This window comes from Corapipo altera, unplaced genomic scaffold (genome assembly GCF_003945725.1).
Source record: "Corapipo altera isolate COAL_440 unplaced genomic scaffold, ASM394572v1 54, whole genome shotgun sequence".
Classification (NCBI taxonomy): domain Eukaryota; kingdom Metazoa; phylum Chordata; class Aves; order Passeriformes; family Pipridae; genus Corapipo; species Corapipo altera.
The window spans coordinates 3858495-3878667 of NW_020884902.1; the positions used below are offsets into that span (position 1 = coordinate 3858495).

The 20173-nt window shown below is 39.1% G+C and overlaps 1 protein-coding gene across 5 annotated transcripts in view; it reads left to right on the forward strand.

The window, feature by feature from the left end:
• The window catches only part of SPHKAP (SPHK1 interactor, AKAP domain containing), a 95911-nt gene that overhangs the window by 27565 nt on the left and 48173 nt on the right, over window positions 1-20173 (forward strand). For 4 of the 5 annotated variants that reach the window (XM_027650583.1, XM_027650586.1, XM_027650585.1 and 1 more), the window contains exon 2: window positions 18460-18562. In XM_027650583.1, the coding sequence (XP_027506384.1) occupies window positions 18460-18562 (103 nt within the window). Of the gene's footprint in view, window positions 1-99; window positions 159-18459; window positions 18563-20173 lie in introns of those variants that run through there. The other variant, XM_027650587.1, reaches the window with a different exon arrangement.

Sequence of the window (20173 nt, forward strand, 5' to 3'; positions counted from 1 at the left end):
CCCCCAGGTAGGGCCCGCGCCCCTCCCCGCGCGCCGCCGCCTGCGCTCTCGGGGCCGCGCCGCGTGTGCCCGGGGCCGCCGCGCTGGGCGACAGCAGCACCGCCCGTCCCTGCCCGCCGAGCCTCGGCGCCGGGAGCCCGCGGGTCCCGCTGCTCCCGGTGAGTGTCGGCGCCGGGCGCCCGCGGGGACCCTCCCGGAGAGGAGCCGCCCCGCCGCCGAGGATCCCCGGCTGCGGGCAAGGAGCATCCCCGGGCTGAGGGCGGTCACGGAGGGACCGCGCTGCGCGCCCGCGGTGCCGGCAGGGGAGCGGCCGAGCGGGAGCCGCTGCCGGGAGCGGAGCGGCGCCGGGAATTCGCGTTGGGCTGCGGAGGGGCGGGGGACGCGCTGCACCTGCCGGGAGGTGGTCACCCATCGGGAGGTGATCACCCCGCTGGGGCTTTGCTGCGACGCGGAGAGCGGGAATTAGAGGGTTTTTCTTACAGGAGAAGGGAAAAACAGAGACTTTGTCATCTAAATTTGCTGGTTTTCATACCGTAGCGCCTTAAGAGAGTCGGTAAGTTAATTAGTGCTTAATAATACCTTTAGGATATTGTGCTTAAATCACAGCGACGCGTGTCCGCAACCTACTAAGTCAGATTCTTATCTGAAAGAAAAATCTTAAAAACAAACAAACAAACAAAAACAACAACAACAAAACCCCACTATACTTCTGTTTTTCCGGCTCCAACGAACATGTATTTATAGTGGTTACGAACAAACGATTAGAGCAAAACTTCCTTCGAGACGGAAATGGATGCACAGATAGCAGTAGCCTACCGGAGATGCGAGATGTGGTTAAGCGTAATTTTTAACAATCACAAGTAAATTGCATTTTGATGGTAGCAGGCAGACAAATACTGTAGAAATTGTACCATTTAAGTATGATACAGACTATCAGAGATAAAAAGCGTATTTTGCAAATTATCACAATTCGTTTTGGTTTAGTTGCTTCCAGTGCAGTGTCTTAATGAGTGGTAAAAACCCGATAAAAACAAAGTATGGAGAGAGCACAGCCTTAAAGGAAGATAGTAAAACGATACATAGCTACCTGAACACGCAAGAGGAACTGCTGGGGGGGGCGGGGGAGGGACGCACGAGGACACCTAAGTGGGTGATAATTACCTGCAGTAGAAATTGCTTTTATTTACCTGAAGAAGACAAAAAGGTTTAAAGCAACCCCTCAGAGAGAGTGGATTGAGTAGTGTTTCGTATCAATAAACATTTACTGACCAAAGCTTAATAACGTTTTTCTACTTTGATCTGAATTGCCTAATCTAGAAATAATCCTTTACGATTTCTCCCCTGGCATTTCATGGTGAAATGAGAAGGATTTAGCTTTTGTTGTTGTTAATCATGGCTAGTAATCTTATATACAATTTTTGCCCACTGAATAACCAAGAGGTTGTACAAACTTTAGTATTTTATGGGAAGCAACAATCTGAAAGAGAGAGGGACACAGAGCTTAAGGCCAAAGAGACTTTTAGGTTATCTGATATGACATCCCATATTTCACACTCCACAAGGAAAATTGGCTAGAATGCAGTCTTGAGCCCAGGATAGACAGAGACAGTCTTAAAGATATTGAGAGTTAGACAAGCTGCTGCTTTCCTTGCTTGCGGTCTTGTTCTCATTTTTACAAATTTACCTCCTTATAGTCATACAGCCATTTTCCAGCTCCACACTATTGTTGCTAGGCTTTTCAACACTGCATGAAGGAACTGAGGAAACCAATCCTACTCTATTCCAGAGCTCTGCCATCTGTTCATCTCTTCACCCCAGCTATAGGCCTATTACCCAGATAATATTGCCTATTTCTGTAGAAAGGCCAAGGCTAATCTTGCTCATGTGAGCTACATACCTCTTCCTGAAGAGTGATTCTTTTCCCATAGCTTAAGCAAGTCAGACTTCCCTACACCAAGAACCACAGTTCTCTCTCTTATCTCCTGAGGCTGGTATGTGGACAGCTGCTTGTTATTTGTTAATCAAGGTAACCCTTTCTTTGCTGAACAGTGGTAAGCTTCATACTTTCTGTCTGTGAATAAGGATCAGAGGACTCCAGGAAAGAAGGTGACCAGAACAGTGAATTGTTCATTCAGGTCATTCCTGTCTTCACCAGGAAATCTTGTGAAAAAAGCATACCTGGGAAGTCATGGGACAGATAGCTTGTTATCATACAGCTTCAGCTCATTATTCCCACCATAAAATATTTAGGCAACTTTTAATTGAAATCTAGCTACAGCAGCTGTTGAGAAATACAAACTATGAATGTTAGCTTTTAGGAGTTAGCTTTACAGGCCTCACCAAAAAAGTTTTCACTGTCAAACTGTTATAAATCAAATGTATTTTGCATCTTCCCTTCAGAATCATTTCAGGCACTGACCTGATTCTGTGGCTGTTCTTGCCTGATCCTACCCACCTACACACATCTTCCTAAACCAAGACCACAGCTCTGCTCACTTGCTGACTTGCCTATCCCACAAACTCAGGGTGCATGTTAATTAAGCCCTGGGTGTGGATGCCGACAGTTACTGCGGAGCACAGCAGGGCAGGAGAGTGGCCTTTGGGCACCCACTGATAATTTAGCATTTCCAGCAGTAGCTTGCAGTGAACACACAGCCTAGGGGTCAGATGAGCAGCTGCAGAGAACTGCACAGAACTGGTAGCTGCCACTTTTTCTTCAAGCAGCTAAAAGACATTTTTGGTGCAGGTTGCAGTTGGGAAGCTGAAAATGTGGTCTATAACGATTTATTGTTTGGGGGTTTTTGTTTGTTTGTGGTGGGTGTTTTTGATTTAGTTTATTGGTTTTATGATGGAGGGAAAAAACCCTCACATTAATATCTTAAGCATACCAGCTTGCACTTTGCCTCTTCAAGCGAGAGACAGGAATAAAAAATGCTAGAACTTTTTACATATGAGGCAGGAACTTATGTGTTTCTGTCCCCTTTGTTACTCAGTGACTTTCTGGAATGCTGGTGCACAGAAGCCTAAGGACGTACAACCACCCTTTTTGGTAAAACTGCAGTTTCTCTGCTCAAGCTTATGAAACTAAACGTATACACATATGCAATTTTTGGCCAACCCTGTATATCTGACAGTAATCTTAAATGACAAATAAAAGTCTTCAGATGTCTCTTTCGGACTGGCATCTACACCTTTTGTGTGAATACTAGAAAGAAATGGAGGAATTAAAAGTGTTTTTCAATTCAGAATTGGAAGCAGCACTAGCGCTTAGAAACAACATTAGACTGAATGGTAATTCAGAAGAATTAAAATGTATATCCACTCAACAGAGATGAGAAGTAGCAGTTTTTCTGTTCTAAAAAGTGAAAAAGACAAGCCCAAAGAAAGTCTGGCTATTTCTGAGAAACTTGCTCTGCTCTACAAGAGGTGTTGTATCAGCACCACGAAATGATCTGTGCTACGTCTCAGTAATACCTGGTGTGTGGCACATAGTGCACAAAGAATGGCTAAGAAAAGCCTTACTGGTTTTACAGGATCCTGCTGGAAACCAAGCATTGTTTATATGTGATGAACATGCAGGGGTGACCGCAGATGTAAAGAGGTAAGTTGGGATATTAAAAGCTGAGAGGAGATCCAAAAGCCAGGTGTGGACCAGAGCTCCCTTACAGGCAGCAGGCATGTGGCACACACTCGGTGCCACTGGGCACTTACACAGCAACACTATGTCACAGGCAAAGCTCACAGCTGCACTTGTGGTCCAGCAAAGCAGCCTGGATCTTGTGTAACAGAGAAATCAGATTTGGTGGCTTTGTACTAAGATGCTTTTAGGAGTGAATCAAATAAAACTTTGATCCTTTAAGGAGACAAGATTGCAGGCAAAGACTCCGCAACAGCAGTGGGACAAAGCTACAGATAACAATTAATTTGAATAAATCGTTAAAGAAAACAGAATGTCAACAAAAATAAAATAAGACAGAACAGCAGCACATAAATAAGACTCCATACTAAAAATTTATTTGAAGAATTGTCAGTGATGAGTGAAATGAAATAAGTGAAGACAACTACTTGGGATGATTGGGGCTGTTTAGCGAGACTGAGTGGAGAGGCCACAAAGCTTACAAGTTTGTTCTCTAGATTTTTCCACCTCTGTGAGTAAAAGAGAACTAAGTGTATTACAAGTATTATTTAAATAAAAGAGGACAAATAAAGAAATCCCCTGAACAAGAGTGTAATGTCAGAACTCTCATTATCAAGGCAACTACATGCATTAGAACAGCAGCTGGTGTCACATATGAGGGTGAAATTTGTTTTTATGCACTCATGCAGAACCACTACTGCAGCCCAACCAGAGGAATCAGTTTAATACTTGCTGTGTATTCTTTTCATTTGCAAATTAGCAGATGAATTTGCCAGATGTTATGAGTGGAGTGGCCAGAAAATTTATCTAATGCTCTCTGGTAATTTTCAACATTCACCAACTTCTTACAGTGCTAGTTTGATTGTCAGTGGTGGAAATTCTTGAAACAACATGCTGTGCCCTGTTTTCATGGGGAATTACTTTAAACAGTTCATTAACCTGGTTAACCTGTGTTGTTAAACATATGCAACAATTCTCAGAGATACTTTCCTTTGGTGAGGTCAGGGGAGAAAAAAAATCAGCTGAAACCAGAAGGAACTTAAATTGTCAAAGGTTATAAATCTGTGGATTAGGATTCTTATCGCTTGAGGAGTGGGACTGTGGGTAACAGGAAGAGGGAAACTTGCAGAAGTTGTAAAGAAATTAACTATGTAATTTCCATGCTTTGTTTCACTAACCCAATATGCACTATAGTGACAAAAGCTTATTTCCAGGCTTGCATCTCTGCTTTTTCCTTTAGTTTACCAATCTCATCTGTTTTGAATTCTTTAATCCACTTTACCTTAGCCTCCCACATGAACTTCAGACTACTTTTCCAGAAAACATTCATTAATCTCCTCTTTCAGTTCCTGCTCCAATTCCATGCATCACTTCTTCTCTATCTGACTGCAATGCTTGAAATAGTGTCCTTTCAGTCTGCCAGTATGTATCAATCCTTGTCCTTCTTAGTTCAATCCTCTCCTTCTTCAAATATCCTTCCCCTAGTATAGACCTGAGAGACACTAACAACTGTAGGTGACAGTTTGAAACATCCATAATTTGTTGCTATGCTGTCATTTTATATGTCATTTAGGCTATGACCTCCTTCCATTAATTGCTGTAGGCACACTCATTAGGCCATGGAGGTTTCACCATCTCCGTCCTCAGCCCTATATTAATCACTTTAGTCTTTCTTATTACGTCTTGTTTCTTCAGCTACTCCCTGAGAAGGAGGGAGCAGGGCATGGACTGGTGGGAGCCTTTATCAGCGCTGTGGATAATGAACCCTAGCACTAAGTCTGGTTCAGGTCCCTTCTCAGGCAACTGTCATTCCCTAAACGTGTGTCTAAGAACACTCTCTAAAGAACAACATTTTAAGCCATGATTGGCACCTGCAGCCAGAAGCCCCATATTTAGACAGCACAGTTGTGTGCTAGAGGTGCTGAGCAGGAGAGGAGGCTGACAAAGCTCACTCCATTGAGGATACCAACCTGGGATCACAGGGATCCCAACAGTGGTCCCTCCAGGTATGCTGCTCAACTGGAGTGCTGCAGCTGCCTCTCAGGGACAGTATTTACTTAATTAACAGTGGAGAAGCAGCTTCAACATGAGAGACCAGGCATGCAAGCACTAAGAGCCATGCAGTTTTGAGCAGTCACTCAGAAGCAGAACAGGCAGTTTTAGGTTTTTTCTCAAAAGAAGAAGAAAAATTAATTAAACTTCTACAGCAAAACAATAGGTTTAATTACCAACTCACTGAGTAAAATGAAGCAGCAGCTCCCCCTCTCCTGGTGTGTTATGCAGGCTCCTGGCTGTGCTCTCTGGGGAGAAGCAGGAGGGGAAAGCCTGCCTGGCACCCGTGGGGATGATGCACTTTGAAAAACTTCACATCTATCCAGAGCTCAGTGTCAGAAACTTGTGGGGGGTTTTTCCCCAATTTTTTAAAAATCTCTTTGCTTGTCAGTGGATTTAAATGCTTCAGACTGCATATACAGTACTCTTTCCCTTCCTCCTGCTTCACTGAAAACAGAGAGAAAAAACTATACTGCATATTTCTGGGTTTCTTTTTATAAGAACTACAAATTTAGCACGTGCAGATTAATACTACGATTGCTGGGATTTATTTGGTGCCTATTTTGAATTTTAAAACTTCTGGATTGTTTTAATTAATCTTTTTAGTTTCCATCATTAATTTTCTTCAAGATTTGCCTGATTATTATTAAATATCTGGCTACTGCCAATGCCCATGGCACATAATAGGTAGTCAGTGTTTTTTATCAAAGCTATGTTTCCTCTTGGTTGCGGCATCACAATTTATTATATATCTAATTATTCTTGAGTGCTATGTAAGAAAGTTTCCTTTCTAAGTCTTGATCAAATTTAATTTATAGCTGAAAGAGAAAGGACTTTTCTAAAACTTCTAACACAGAACTTTATGCTGCAGTTTATATTTCCCTGCTATTGAAATTCAGAACCGGCCAACAAGTCCTGTATAACCCTCAGCAGTCACTTTTAACACTGGGACCTGCCCTCCATGCCCCATCCTAATCTGGCTCCAGGCAGTTGCAATAACCAGCTTTCAAGTGTTAGGGGAGCTTTTTTGTTTCCTGGAAAAGTTTTGATCTATTATATGAATTGCTAGGAAACTGGCATTCATTGAACTAAGACATTGTTGTGGTATAGTTAAAACCTTCTAAACAGAAAGGTGAGCAGAGTTCCACGGGACTTAGATTTTCTTCCAGCAGTGAAAAACCTCCTTGGTCCTCATGTAGTGCCTATGAGATTGCATAGTTATCAGAATTTCATCTACAGGCACTCCATCAGCAGTGGAGCTGTTCATTACATGCAGTGCCTCTTCAGAATATTAAAGGGAGAAAGAAATGGTGTCTCTTAGTTTTCAGAACTGTGTTTAAATTAAGTCCAAATCCTTTTCTCTCAAGATTAATTTATAACTGCCTGTGCTATTTCAATTTGAAAAGGGAAGAGATCAAGTCAACAGGGTAATGGTTCAACAACATGCTTATAGATTGTTTCTCTTCTATGTTGTCAGGGCAGTGTCTTCCTTCTCAGTGAAAAATGTGTTTTACCACTGTAGACATCTAATAAAAATGAACAGGTCATTTATTTTTAAAAGGAAAAGGTTTGTGTGCTGTTATGTTGAAATGAAAACTCATTATCCTTACATAAAGTCTGGAATAAGACCCTTCCCTCAATAGGAATAAAAAATAATTGCTTCTTGAATATATAAAAATACAGAAGTAATAGCATGGCTATTAAGGAGCTTAGTTAAGTGATCGCATTGTGTCTGCCAGTAAATTCAATCCTAAACATAATATGTGCCATAAATTCAGTGAAATCTCATGGTCACATTATGCATGTTCCTGAAAGTAGCATATATGAACTGTATCAATGTTCACATGATGTAATTTAAATGTTAGTGTAGTTACCAAGCGCCAAGTTTTGGTACTTTTACAAGTATAGCCATTGTTGTAAGATTATGGGAATCAATACTGTACATTATGGAACAGCACCTCTGACTATAGGAGAGAGGGGTCTTTTTGTACTACCATCAGTAGCAGATTTTTATTTTATACAAGTAAAATTGATTTATAAGTATGCATGTATTTGCAACAGGTGATTTTCTGATTCAGAAGGCAAGACTTGTAAGGGTGAGGCTTTTAAGGTATAGTGTATTAGAAAAATAATTGAGTAACTATTGAAAAAATTAGTGAAAGACCATGAACACTTAATATAAATACAACTATTAATCCAAATCCAGTAATTAAAACAAACAAACAAAGAGGCCATAGGGCCATGTTTACTTTGCATGGGTTGCTTTTGGATACACAGAACGAGACCTCTGTATTATGCTGTGGTTTTTTCTGGCTGAAGTTGTTAAAGAGATCCCTGTGTAATGAAACAATGATAAGTATGCAAAACCTGGATTTAAGTGCATACCTTTTCTTTGACCATCTGAATTGAAAGAACTTAGACTTTGCAGTGTTGATCAGAGTAAAACTTAAATACACCCAAAGACGTAGAACAAGAGGCAACCTCTGCTCTAAATGAAGTTCACAGAAAGAGCTTGGGTGTTGCTGGGCTCTGCTGAAGCAGAGTAACATCTCTGCCCTGGAGACAGTGAGTACTTTCAGCTTCCTTCGTACTTTTTTTGGACTTCTGGATGCATTACAAAACACAAAAAATCCATGGTGCCGTAGTATTTTTATTTTTAAATAGAAGCCTGGATAAGCTAATGGTTGTGATACATCTGCCCAATTTGGACACCCTTTTTGTTCATCCAGTAGGATACAACCTCAGGGTCAGTTCCACCGAAGTTACTGTAGGAGCTTTCCCAGATTGTAGTGCAAGTGAACTTGTCTGTACCTGAGCTAACATGTGATAAAACACTTCTATCTGCAAGGACCAAGCATGAAAAAAGAGCAAGTGGCATCAAAGAGCAACTTAATCTCTTTCAGATTCTCTGCAACCAAATCCTCTCCTGCTGAGTGGATGACTAAATATTCATGTCTACGCATAGTCTGGTGTATTTTTGCATTAGGTGTAAATGCAGGAATACTCATTTAGCAAGTACTCATGGAATCACACTGCAGGTACAGGTAAGGTTGTCTGAGAGCTTAACCTGAGCTCAGTCTGTGGTGCAGACAGTGCTGCTGGACCTTGTGCATCCCACTGTGAACAAGGTAACCATTTCAAGCCCAGGTATCACAACAGTTTTATGGTTAATCTGAAGTTCATTGCAAAGCAGTCCCTGTTTACCTACATCGTATCACCAAGGGAAAAAATCAGATTAATTAAATTAATAACTCATTGACCTGATTCACTGTTAGACTCTCAGAGATAATGTCCTACATTCCGAATGTAGAGTTAGAAAGGCAGTAGATTTAGGGGTAGAAAGAAGAAGGATTCGTCTTGCCAAAAAAGCTCAATCATAATTTCTTGGACTGAAATCTCATGCTTTCCTTGTGCTGGTGTAAGTGAGGAAAAAATTGAGAATGTTGCCTTTATAGCTACCACTCAATCCTGTTAATCACATTACAGGTTTCACGAATTGAAGCAAGCTAAACCAAAGACAACGTTTGCAGTATCTTGACAGAATTATACAAAAGCATGTTTCATCATATTAGAAGCCAAGTTAATTAAAAGCAGCTTCATTTTGTTCACATCTTTGAGAATGCTGTTATGCTTTCTTTAAAAAAACCCCATACTTTTAAGCAAGTGAGTTTTGAGGTCTTGTTTTCTGTGTTATCACAGATTGTATTTATTGACATATTAACAGCATCAAAATTGATAAGATTTGTATTCCTTTGGGATATTAGTAGTAAATCAGAATTGCTTGGGAATATTTCAGGCATGTAAAATATGTTAAAGTAAGATTTGTTGTGAATAAGCAATGATAGAATGTATTCCTTGGCATTAAAATAAGCAGAATGTACTCTGACATTTTAACTAGATAGTTTATGAATGTAACTGCAGGTGGTCATAGAAACAATACTGGATTCAAGAGAATAGGAAATTTCTATGAATATTTCAGATGAAAACACTTATTTTTGGACTATTGTTTTATTTTTCTGGTGTCATTAGTCAAGGTAAAAACATATTGCTTTCTGAACTCTATTATAATCGTAAACAATGTTTTGAAAGATTTAGCAGGAATCTAAACCAACTTGACTTCCTTTCAAATAAAAAGGGTTGGAAAATTGAATAGAGTTGAAGAAATAATACATTTACTAGATAGGTACTTCTGAAAGTAAAATATTTACTGTAATGAAATTGAGTTTAGTAGGGACCAACATTATGACTATATAGTGTCATTTTGACCAATTATTTTTTCAATATATAAATATGTTGGTGAAGCTGCCTGACCAAAGAAATTAATGACAGTAGACTACGAATTGCCTTCATTTTTACAGCTATAGAAATTATGTTAGAACTGGGTGATGTTATTTCTGAGAACAGAGGAAGAAGAGTAGATTCTCAGTGGAAGAATATCAATTAAATCCTTGGGCTTTGGCAGAAATGCAGCCCCCAACACCCCCCCCCACAAAAAAAAAAAAAAAAAAAAAAGGGAAAAGAAAGAAGATGTTATGCTTTACTGTTCTGTGGCTTACCAGTGGCTGGGGACTCTTCAGACATTTGGAAGAAATATTTTGTTGTAATTTCCTCTAGTGTTCAGAATCATTAACTTTTGTCCTATGGAGAGGTGCATCTTCAGCTACACTATGCTGAAGTCAGTGCTCATGATTTTTATTAGCACTGTACAGCATGATATTATGGCCACTTGGCTTGTCATACACAAACTTTGCTTTTTCCAAGCCCCTAACCTGTTCCATAATTCTGATTCTCTGTTGAAAAATTTGGTTTTCCAGTATCACCAGTCCCTTTTCACTAACAGCTTTGCCCTTTACCTTTTTAAAGTAGCTGAAAGTGATGCTGCAGCACTGCAAAATTACCATGCTTCTCCCTTAAATGTCTGTGGACAAGTCAGCGCTTTCTTAATCTCGTAATTCCAAAGCCAGATTTATTATTTCTGAGGAGAGTGGGTACAAAGAATTTCAGAAAGTCTGCCAAACATTAGAAACATTCCATTAAAAGGATGAAAGCAATGTTCACCTTCTGATCACGCACATAATCCTGACTACCTACCACATTTCAATTACACTTGTACAATCTATTTGATTTGTAATCAATCTAAAAAAGAAAACACTGGAGCAGCTAGCAAGTTTTGATTAGCTACCTGCATTTTCTATTCAAATAAAATCATGACATACACATTTACTTTTAAGTTACGAGCATCTTTGTCACATTTTTCTTCCTTTCAGAAATGTTCAGTATCTGTCTTGAATATGATTTTATAAAGTAGATTTATAAAAATTTTTAAAAGGTAACCCTTTAAAAAAAGTTGTCAGATAGTGAAATACTTGATTGCATGTGCTGTGCTTTGAAGCCTGTTTTGTCAGTATTTGACTCTTGTTTCTCCAATGTGCCAAATGAGAATCATGCTGCATGGGTTGATAACAAAAGCTGGTGGAGAAGCTTGACTGTGAAGTTTGGCTATATAATATAAAAAGATGTCAAAAATATTTAAACTAGTTAAGCCAAGATTTACATCCTCCACATAAAAACACTGGTATCTTCCTATGTCACATTCCTCTGGTTCTCCCGAAATGCCCAGCTGACAGTTTGTGCACAGCATAAGAAGGAGAGGAGCAGTCAGTGAACACAAGTTTTTAAATACAAGAAACATATAAAACAAACTTGGAAAAATTACCCAGTGCTTTATAGCATGAAAGTCTAATTTGCAACATCTTTGATTTCATTTGGAAAAATGCTGAGAATTTCCATTTCTAGTTGAAATCTGTGGGAGCTGCTTGCACATTTGTTATGTATTTAACTTGGACCAAGTTTCACCAGTTTCCAGCTGTGTCACAATGTTTTTTCCATTATTTTTAAAGGAAGAAGATAGATAACATCACACACTTGGACTATTACATTGTACTGCACTAACAACATAATCTATATTAAGAATAGGCATTACCATTGAAACAGTAATAATATAAGTTACTTTATAAATACACAGTCATGAACATTCTTGCTGGAGAGGAAAAACAAGTGTTTCCTCCTTTGCCTCCTTTCTATAGCACGAGGACAAGTACTGTTCTACACTACAACTATATATGCTAAGTGAATAAAGAATTTTTGTGGGTCATCTTTTTAAGAATATTTCAGATTTTATATTGTTTCTTTGTGACTTAGTAGGCTCAAATAGTAGAAAGCCTACTGCTTTTGCTGTAGAGGGAATAAAACTGTCTTATTCTAATGTTTCTGTGATGCCTGTTTGTCATTAATTCAGTCTACATTTCTCTAAAATCATCTTCCTGGTCAGCACTGCTCACTTAAGTTATATATGTAAAGACTAATTGGTTTGAAGAATCCTTCCTTTAACAAGATTTCTTTCCTGCAGTTGAACCCTCGACAATGCCTTTGTTTCCCACCTGGCTGGCAGTCCAGACCTGAGTATAAACTCCTTGCATTTGGGGCAGAAAAGCAGCCTTAGTTGTCTTTCAGTCCGTCTCCATAAGGTGCAGTCCTTTAGCCCTCCCTGAATTTAAGGGTCTGTTCCTTAATCTTTCCCAGGTTCAGTCATTCTTCTTCATCTGACCTTGCCTGGTCCCTAGTTGTTGATTCAGGACATCTTTTCATACCTGCTATAAAATCCTCCAAGTCAGGAACTCTGCAGAAGTTGTTGTTACCTACAAATCATTCTAGGCATTTTCTGTCATTGCCTTACACACCCCACCAGGGAGAGACCTCACAGTCCCTCGTGTGCTTTGTCTGTAGTCTCCTCTGACATGGGTCCAAGCCTGTTCTTTCTAGAAAGTTTCCTTAGTAAGTAGCCGTTTCACCAGCATAACAAAGGTCCATCAGGAATTATCCTAAAGCCATGTCAAATCCAGGGATAGGTGGGAAAAAGGCAGGCCTATCAGCTGGCAAAGGCAGTTTGTATTGGGTTGATTCTGTCAGTAAGCTGCTGAAATCCCAAACCACCAACCCAATCATCCGTCATTCAGCTCCTGAGTGCCAACTCTTTGATTTGATTGTCAGCTCTCTCAACTGAATATATCCTGCCATAACTATTAAATGTGGAGGAGTTTGTCAGACTTGTACATAAAGCCTTGTTATTTTTTCTTTAGTAATTCAATCAGTAAATACAGGAAGGAAGGAATATTTCTAAGTAGATCATATAAAATTCAGTTAATTTGTTTACATTTATTCTTTAGTAAAACTTGACTGTTCTTTTATAATATTTTAAAAACATGATTTGAAAGAAGGGTAATAATTTCTACTGCTTCCAGAGGCTTCTAGATTTGTTTACTTTTTTAATTTGGAGCAGAATAAATGTAATTCAGGGCTCTTTCAGCATTGTGAAGTGCACCTTAGCATGCGTTGTCTTTTCTCTGCTTCTGTTTTTCATCAGCATGTAGCTGAAGACCTGGCCTGTTTGCAGCTGTATCACTGATAAAAAATGAAATGCAAATCAAGAGTACCCAATAGACACTGTGAAATGAGCAATCTGAATATAAAGCCCTTAAACTTTGAGTCTTTTTAGTGAGCTGATCTGTAAAACCCAAGAACCTGTTAGACTGCATAGACAATGAGGAGAAGTATTCAGTATTTTCAGTTCCAAGTGAAGTCAATAGCAGCCATGGGAGACTGAAACAAGTCTATGAATACCTTACAAGATGAGATCCTGATATTGCCAGTGATTATATTCTGCACATGGATTCCAAATCCATAACAAAATCAGAAAGACATTTGTTTGAGGTATTTATAGAGCATCTGTTTGACTAACCATCTGTGCTCTGACTGAAGTATACACATGGTCCAGACTGAATAAAAACCATTTATATGGATTAGATTAGTAACTTTGACACTGTTATATCTAAAGATTTTGCTCCTAGTGACTTTGCTGACCTGTTTACATGTAAAGGTAAATTTTAAAACTGTAAGATCTGAAAGGTAGCCTGAGGAAAGAGTGTAACTAGTCTGTCCACTTCAAAAAGGCTTTGAAGTTAAGAGATGTTGTTTGAACACTGCATGCCTTTCAAAACTGCTTCTTGCTTAGGGTCTGGATTAAACTGGCTGCCTTCCTCAGTTTCTGAGTAGCTTTTGGGTTTATTTGTGAGGGTAAAGGTAAGAATATGCTGAGGTATTTTACTGTGCTTTTGCTTCAATTTCAAAATGAGATTCGTCCCTTTTTTGTTGATCATGGTGTTCAGTAGAAATCTTAGCAAAACATTAGAAATGTATCTCACTATAGCTTGGAGTTAATTGCATTGAGAAACCTCACTGTGTTCATTCAGTTCACTTCCTTCAGCATTATCTTTTTCATGGATCAGTATGTTTTGTATGTTCAAAAGGCCGAGATTAGGAATCATAATGTAAAGATGAAAAGCAGTAGGTTGTAATATTCAAAATATATATATAATGGTCATTTATTTATTGAGATTGCTCCTTAGGAATGATGATTGAACAGCGAGTTTTTGGAAGCTGGTTATGTTTGTTCAAGATAGTAGAAAATTGAAGTTTCTGATATTGTTTCACAAGATTAATTTTCTTTAGTGATAACCTGGGGAATTCTTTAAATTACCTCATCTTAGTTGATGTAGCACCATCTGCCACATCTGCAAAGCAGATAATTATTTTTAGGAGCAGCTGTGGGTTTTTTGATTAAGTCTTGAGTCATTGAGGTCAGTATTTTTGAATTATTCAACATAGGAAAGAATAAGCAATTGGTTTGCATCTTGGTCAGTAATAGAGGATGTATTGTTATTACAGTTGGTGACATAAATCTCATAGATATTTACTGCAGTCCTCTAATTTCCAAGAATTTTTTTGTGAGTGCATTTAGGTTGCAAGGAAAAAAATACCAGCCCTAATTCATGAATCAGTAAGAGAGTACCTGGTAGAAAATTAGTGGCTGTAGAGACTCTTCCGTTAATAGAAACGTTAAAGTGAAAATGACACATTCTTAACACTGAGTCATAGGTCCAGGTTCCCGACTTCAGTTTCAAAAGCTGAATTGTGGATTAGGACCTTTCACCAAAAGAAAACTCCCCAAATGAGCCATCCCTTAAGAGAGATTCTTTGTTATCTCGGTGGCTTTCATGATAGTGCCAAGTCAGATGAGCACATCTAAATCAGATGAGCGTTCTCCATCACGTACTAAACAAGGGAGCCAAGCAAAATTGAGAACTGGGACCTGAAATCTTCAACAGCTTTCTTTCTCTTGTAGAGGAGAGGCTCCAATCTGTGCCAGATGTCTTGAAAGACCAGCGCTTTGTGTAAACTCTTAGTGTGAAGTAAAGAGTACATGAATGCGGAGCTATCATTCAATGATGAGCTGGCTACATCTCTGCAAGAGCTTCTTTCAGCTTCCTGCTGTTGAGGAACTAATGAGACCAGGCACTTTCTCAAAGACAGAATAGTTTTTCCCTGGGGAGTTAATGGAAAGTAGGTTTATCTTAATTTCTTTGCTACAGAGTGAAGGTGGCAGAGCTGTATGGCCTGAGGAGGGTCTCTTGAGAAATCACACACCTTGAAAATGAAAACTTAGAAAGGGTGCCCATGGGATAAAAAAAAAGAGGGAACTTTTACTGAGAGCTGAGATAACTGAAAAAGAGATGTTTAAACGCCAAACCTGTATTCCACATTGGAAGAAAGACATGAATCTGAAGGTATCTAGACAGGACCTTCACTGCACTTCCCTGAGTTATGGAAGACTCCGATTTGTGGCATTGGATACCCAGCCTGAAGAAGCACAGCTAGGTGCTCATTTTTCCATAGTTAGCATGCACTGCATCATGTGATACCTATAGGTGACCATGTAGCTGACTGACCATCAGTAGTGGCCAGGCTGTGGGGAAGTGTGTTTGTTTCTCTGTACTTCTTTTAGAAATTGCATACCCATAAACTCATTGAGGAAAAGGCCGTGGGATCTAAAACTGTTTCGGAATGTAGCTCTCCTATTTTAACACTTCTTTGTTAAAATAGTTCTGCTTTTCAGTGACTGTGAAGCCTGACTGCTTGAACCTGTTTGCAAACAGTGGAAGCCTAGAGTTCATATCACGGCACAATGAGTGTTGAACTGCAGTGCAGCAGGAGAACAGGGGTTCTGCTCTGCGGTTGCAGCACAGGAAACATGAACCTAACACAAAAAAAAGAAGCCCTGAAAGTGTTACAAATACTTGTAAATGCACTGCCCCTTGTCCTGTGAAACACAGTTGCTGATTTTTCCTATGCTCCAAGTAATCAACTGGACGTGGCTGAGGACTGGGATAGCTGACAAGAGAATTAAGGTTTACCAGATTTCAGTAACACCAAAGGCAGTTGTGTTTCCTGTCTGAACTTCAGTCAGAGACGGAACCTTGTCTCTTTGGAAACATTTAATGGCAGTCTACATTTATTTCACTCATCACATACTTTTAACAAGATTTTCTCCATTTACAAATGAAAAGTGGGCTTATTTTGAGAATAACACGGATTTAAAAGGATTAAGAAGATTTTAAAGATCATTTCACTTCCCACATGACCAGAAGGAGAGCTTTACTTCTGTATGGGACATGTCATGTGCTACCCATTACTGGAGTATCATCCAGAGATAGCACAGATTTATTAGTACTCCAGAATGTGACTCTTCAACTATATTTTCCAGCTATGCTTTAATGTACTATTCTGCTTGTACTGTTTAATTAAGTTCCAAAAAAGGCCTTCAGTTAGTGGTCAAACTGTCCTCAGCAGCACTTCATGCACTGGCAGTTCAGTTCCCTGCTCACGGTGTAACTGAGAGCAAATCGTCATTATCAGCATCTCAGCTCCCTGTAGGGAGAAGAAGTGGCAAAGCCACTCAGTCTTCCTCTCAGTGAAGAGCAGGAGGAAACAACGAGCTTTGTACTTCAACCTACAGGTCAGACCTGATCTGTAATTTCCTTTCAGGTTGCAGAAGTGATGCATCTTACAAAAAGAGGCAGGGCACAGCTTTTGCTGGGAGTAGTGAGTTCTACTTACTACAGAGGCTGCACCTAAATGTGGACTTATCAAGGAGGATAATTAACTTATATAATATTTGACCCTCTGAATATGAGGTGCTTATTTTTAATGGAGATATAAAACCAGAATTGACTTAATATGTTTAATGTCCCTCATTCTGTTAAAGAACTCGATATAAGGCCAATAAAATGTTATTTTGCCTTGTCAAATGCTGGAGAAATCACTGCCCAGAAATGTTACTGTTTATCAACTGAGCAAGGAAGCAGAATTTTGTAAACATGCAAAAGTACTTTTTCTAGTTACAAAAGATGCTGATATCTTCCAGAGTATTAAGTGGTATCACACTTTTCAAGTGAAGTCAGTTAACCCTCTGGTCTCACTTCTATATGTGTATTCAATCCTCACATGCAATTCCTGAAGTTTTTCCCAGTTGGCAGTTAATAAGCACTAAGTTAGTTTTATATTTTTCATTCACTCTTTTAGTAGCAGCACATCTAGATACTTTTCTTAAATAATTATAGAAGAACACCACACACATCAGCAAAATTCTTTTTTACAAAGTTACTTATCAGTGGGAATGGATATATTCATGTCTAGTCCTAAGTAGTGTCAAGTGAAATGTACATCCATGGATCTTTCAGAGAAAGGTAACCTTACTGATGCCTGGCTGCAGATTTGGTGGGGGGGAAGGGACAGTAGCCTAAGTAGCCTCTTCTTAACATATTGGTTTAAGCTCCAGTATTGATGGCTTATGAAAATGCATTTTAGGTTTTAATTGAGTGTACCAGGAAATTGCACATGGTCTGTTATCCCATTGGAACTGATGAAAGATCATTGCTCAAGCCATGGCAACCTGGTCACTCATTATGGTCTATCACAACATGCTCCACAGTCTCTCATAGATGACTTGCAATAATTAAAAGTGCTCTAGAGACCCAATTTGGGAAACAGAACTTGATCATGTAGGATACTCTTTCCCTAGTACTTTTCTGGAGAAATAGCCCTTTAACACTCTGTGGTAAAGGAGGGAGAAGCTTCACTAGTCTTGCAACAATATGATTATTATATGAAGGAAGAACTTACAAGACTGACCTGGACTATTCCAGAAGAAAAGTACAAGGGGTGGTACCTACAGTGTGTGCAAATAACTTGGGTGGGAGAACTTGTCTTTGTGGCTTTGTACTTCACATCTGCACAGTCCCAAAGCAAATATATTTGTTGTGTACAACTGACTCACAAAACAGAGTATGAACACGACTTACCTTTGCTCTAAACCCCCAATGTATCAAGCAATTCCATGTGGATTACAGGATTCTAGCTCTCCTGTTGTGTTTTTTACTTTTTAGTCACCACCCCTTTACTTCTATCCTAGCAGGTAAAAATGCAGCAAATATTTCTGTTGTTTACGAAGCTGAATTTATGCAACAAGTATTTCATTTGCTGTTCCAAGCTGTCTGCTTATGAAAACAAGCTAGTATCACTTTTTACAGTGTCATTCAAGACAGATATGATTATAGGCAGTTTATGCTATCCTCTAGTCTTCAAAAAACATCAGTCTGCTATTTTATATCCAAAGCATGAAGCTCAGGAGAATCTCCCAAAAAGGGAAAATTAGCAATAAATAGACTAGTAACATCAGCAAGGAGACTATAGACAGCTTCCTGTGTTCTAAATTACCTCTCTTTACTGAACTGTGTTTTGGTATTATTGGAGTTATTTATGTAGCTGAGTCACTGGAAAGGTTTTTGGGGGCTTGTTTCTTTTTTGTTCTTCAGCACCTTTGAATCTCCACTGATGCATGAAGTCCCAGAGCGCCAAGGCAGCAGCACGGACAGTTCTGCAAGCAGTTTGGGAAGCTCTGTCACAGCATGTAAGAAGGTAACTTCTAAGTTTATGTTATATTCAAAGTCAGATATATACAGAGCTTTGCTTTTTAGCTTTTGCCTTTATTGAGGAATACAAATTTAAGTGATACTTTAAAAAGAAAAGGTCTTGATACAGAAAAATAAATTATTGTTGCTGTTATGGTATCTTGCAGTTTCTGTCTGCTTGGTCTATGAAACAGGTTTTCTGTCCTCCCTCATGTCTGACTGGAAGGGTTTCTATACATTGCTGTTACTCTTTCCTTAAAACAGGTTTATATGTACTTATTTAATTTAGAGTATGTGGGGGAAAAAAATGGCACCTCTGTGTGTATGTGTGTCTTTAGGAGGGCTCAGATGTTAATTTATGCATGTAGCTAATTTCAGTACAACTGAGAATACAGAAGTGAAGACTATGGATGCTTCCTTTTATTCCTCCTTCCCAAAACCATGCTATGGCAGAGGGAAGGGGGCACTATCAAAGACTATTGAGGAGGACAAGCTATCTTTCACCTCTCACTTTGCAATAACCCTCAGAGCTCTACTGTCTCCCACAGGCATAATTCTAGAGCTGAAAAGACAGCATTTGTTATAAGCCTTTACAGTTCACTCAGTTTTCCTATAATTCTTACTTTTTTTCTCCTCCTTCTTTAACTAGTAAGAATAATGTTTTCCTTTTGGTTTTGGAGTTTTTTGTTTGTTTTCAAACTAACAACAATATATATTTATATATGTAAGGAGAGAGAAGGATAAAACATGTAGATGCTAAAGATTTATTTTCCTTATCCTGAAAACCACACACAGAAATTTTGGTAGATATAATATCACTGATAGGAAAAAAAGAACTCAATAAAGCGGATATGTATGGTGGGACTGGGCTTCTCTGGCTCACCTCAACATGGCTAAAGTGTCAATATTTCATTTGATCAAAAGGTTCCTTTGCAAAATAATACATGATTTTTAAAAAGGCTGCTGAATGTAATGGGAATCTTCACATAGAAAATCTACTGTGTGGGAGAACATCTTAAATTTTCATTTAATCTCAGAGTTGTCTACTTTATGTAAGAGTGAAGGACAGTGGCACAGCACTGAGAAGTGCCATCACTGTCTTTACAAATGCTCCTGCTTGGTCACCTTCAGAAACATCACTTTCTTTTAAAGGCTGGGCTTTACCACATGATTGAGAGCTGCTTCACCTCTCTGATCCCATGAATTTGAACTGTTCATTGGAACACAAGTCAGTTTTATGATTGTTGGCACACTAAAATAAGTGATTTGCTTCTGACAACACTTCTGACAAACAGCAGGATATTTTGGGCTTCTTAACAGGATTGTCACAGAAAGTGTTAGTGTTCTTTTTGTGTGTGTGGAAAAGGATAAAGAATTCTCTTTTAGCCTCTGTTAGGTACAGTGATTTTTAAGTTAGATGTGTAATTGGTGGTGGAGTGAAATGCTGTGGGTTCCTGCTGCAAGGGAACAGTTTAAACTTGCAGATTTGAGTAATTGTATTTGGCATGAATGGCTCCTGCCAGGAACCATATGACACGGAACCTGAATGAATGAAGAAGATGTGCCCCTTGATAGCTCATTTTATTCTGTGTGTCCCACTGTATGTCCCACTTTCCTG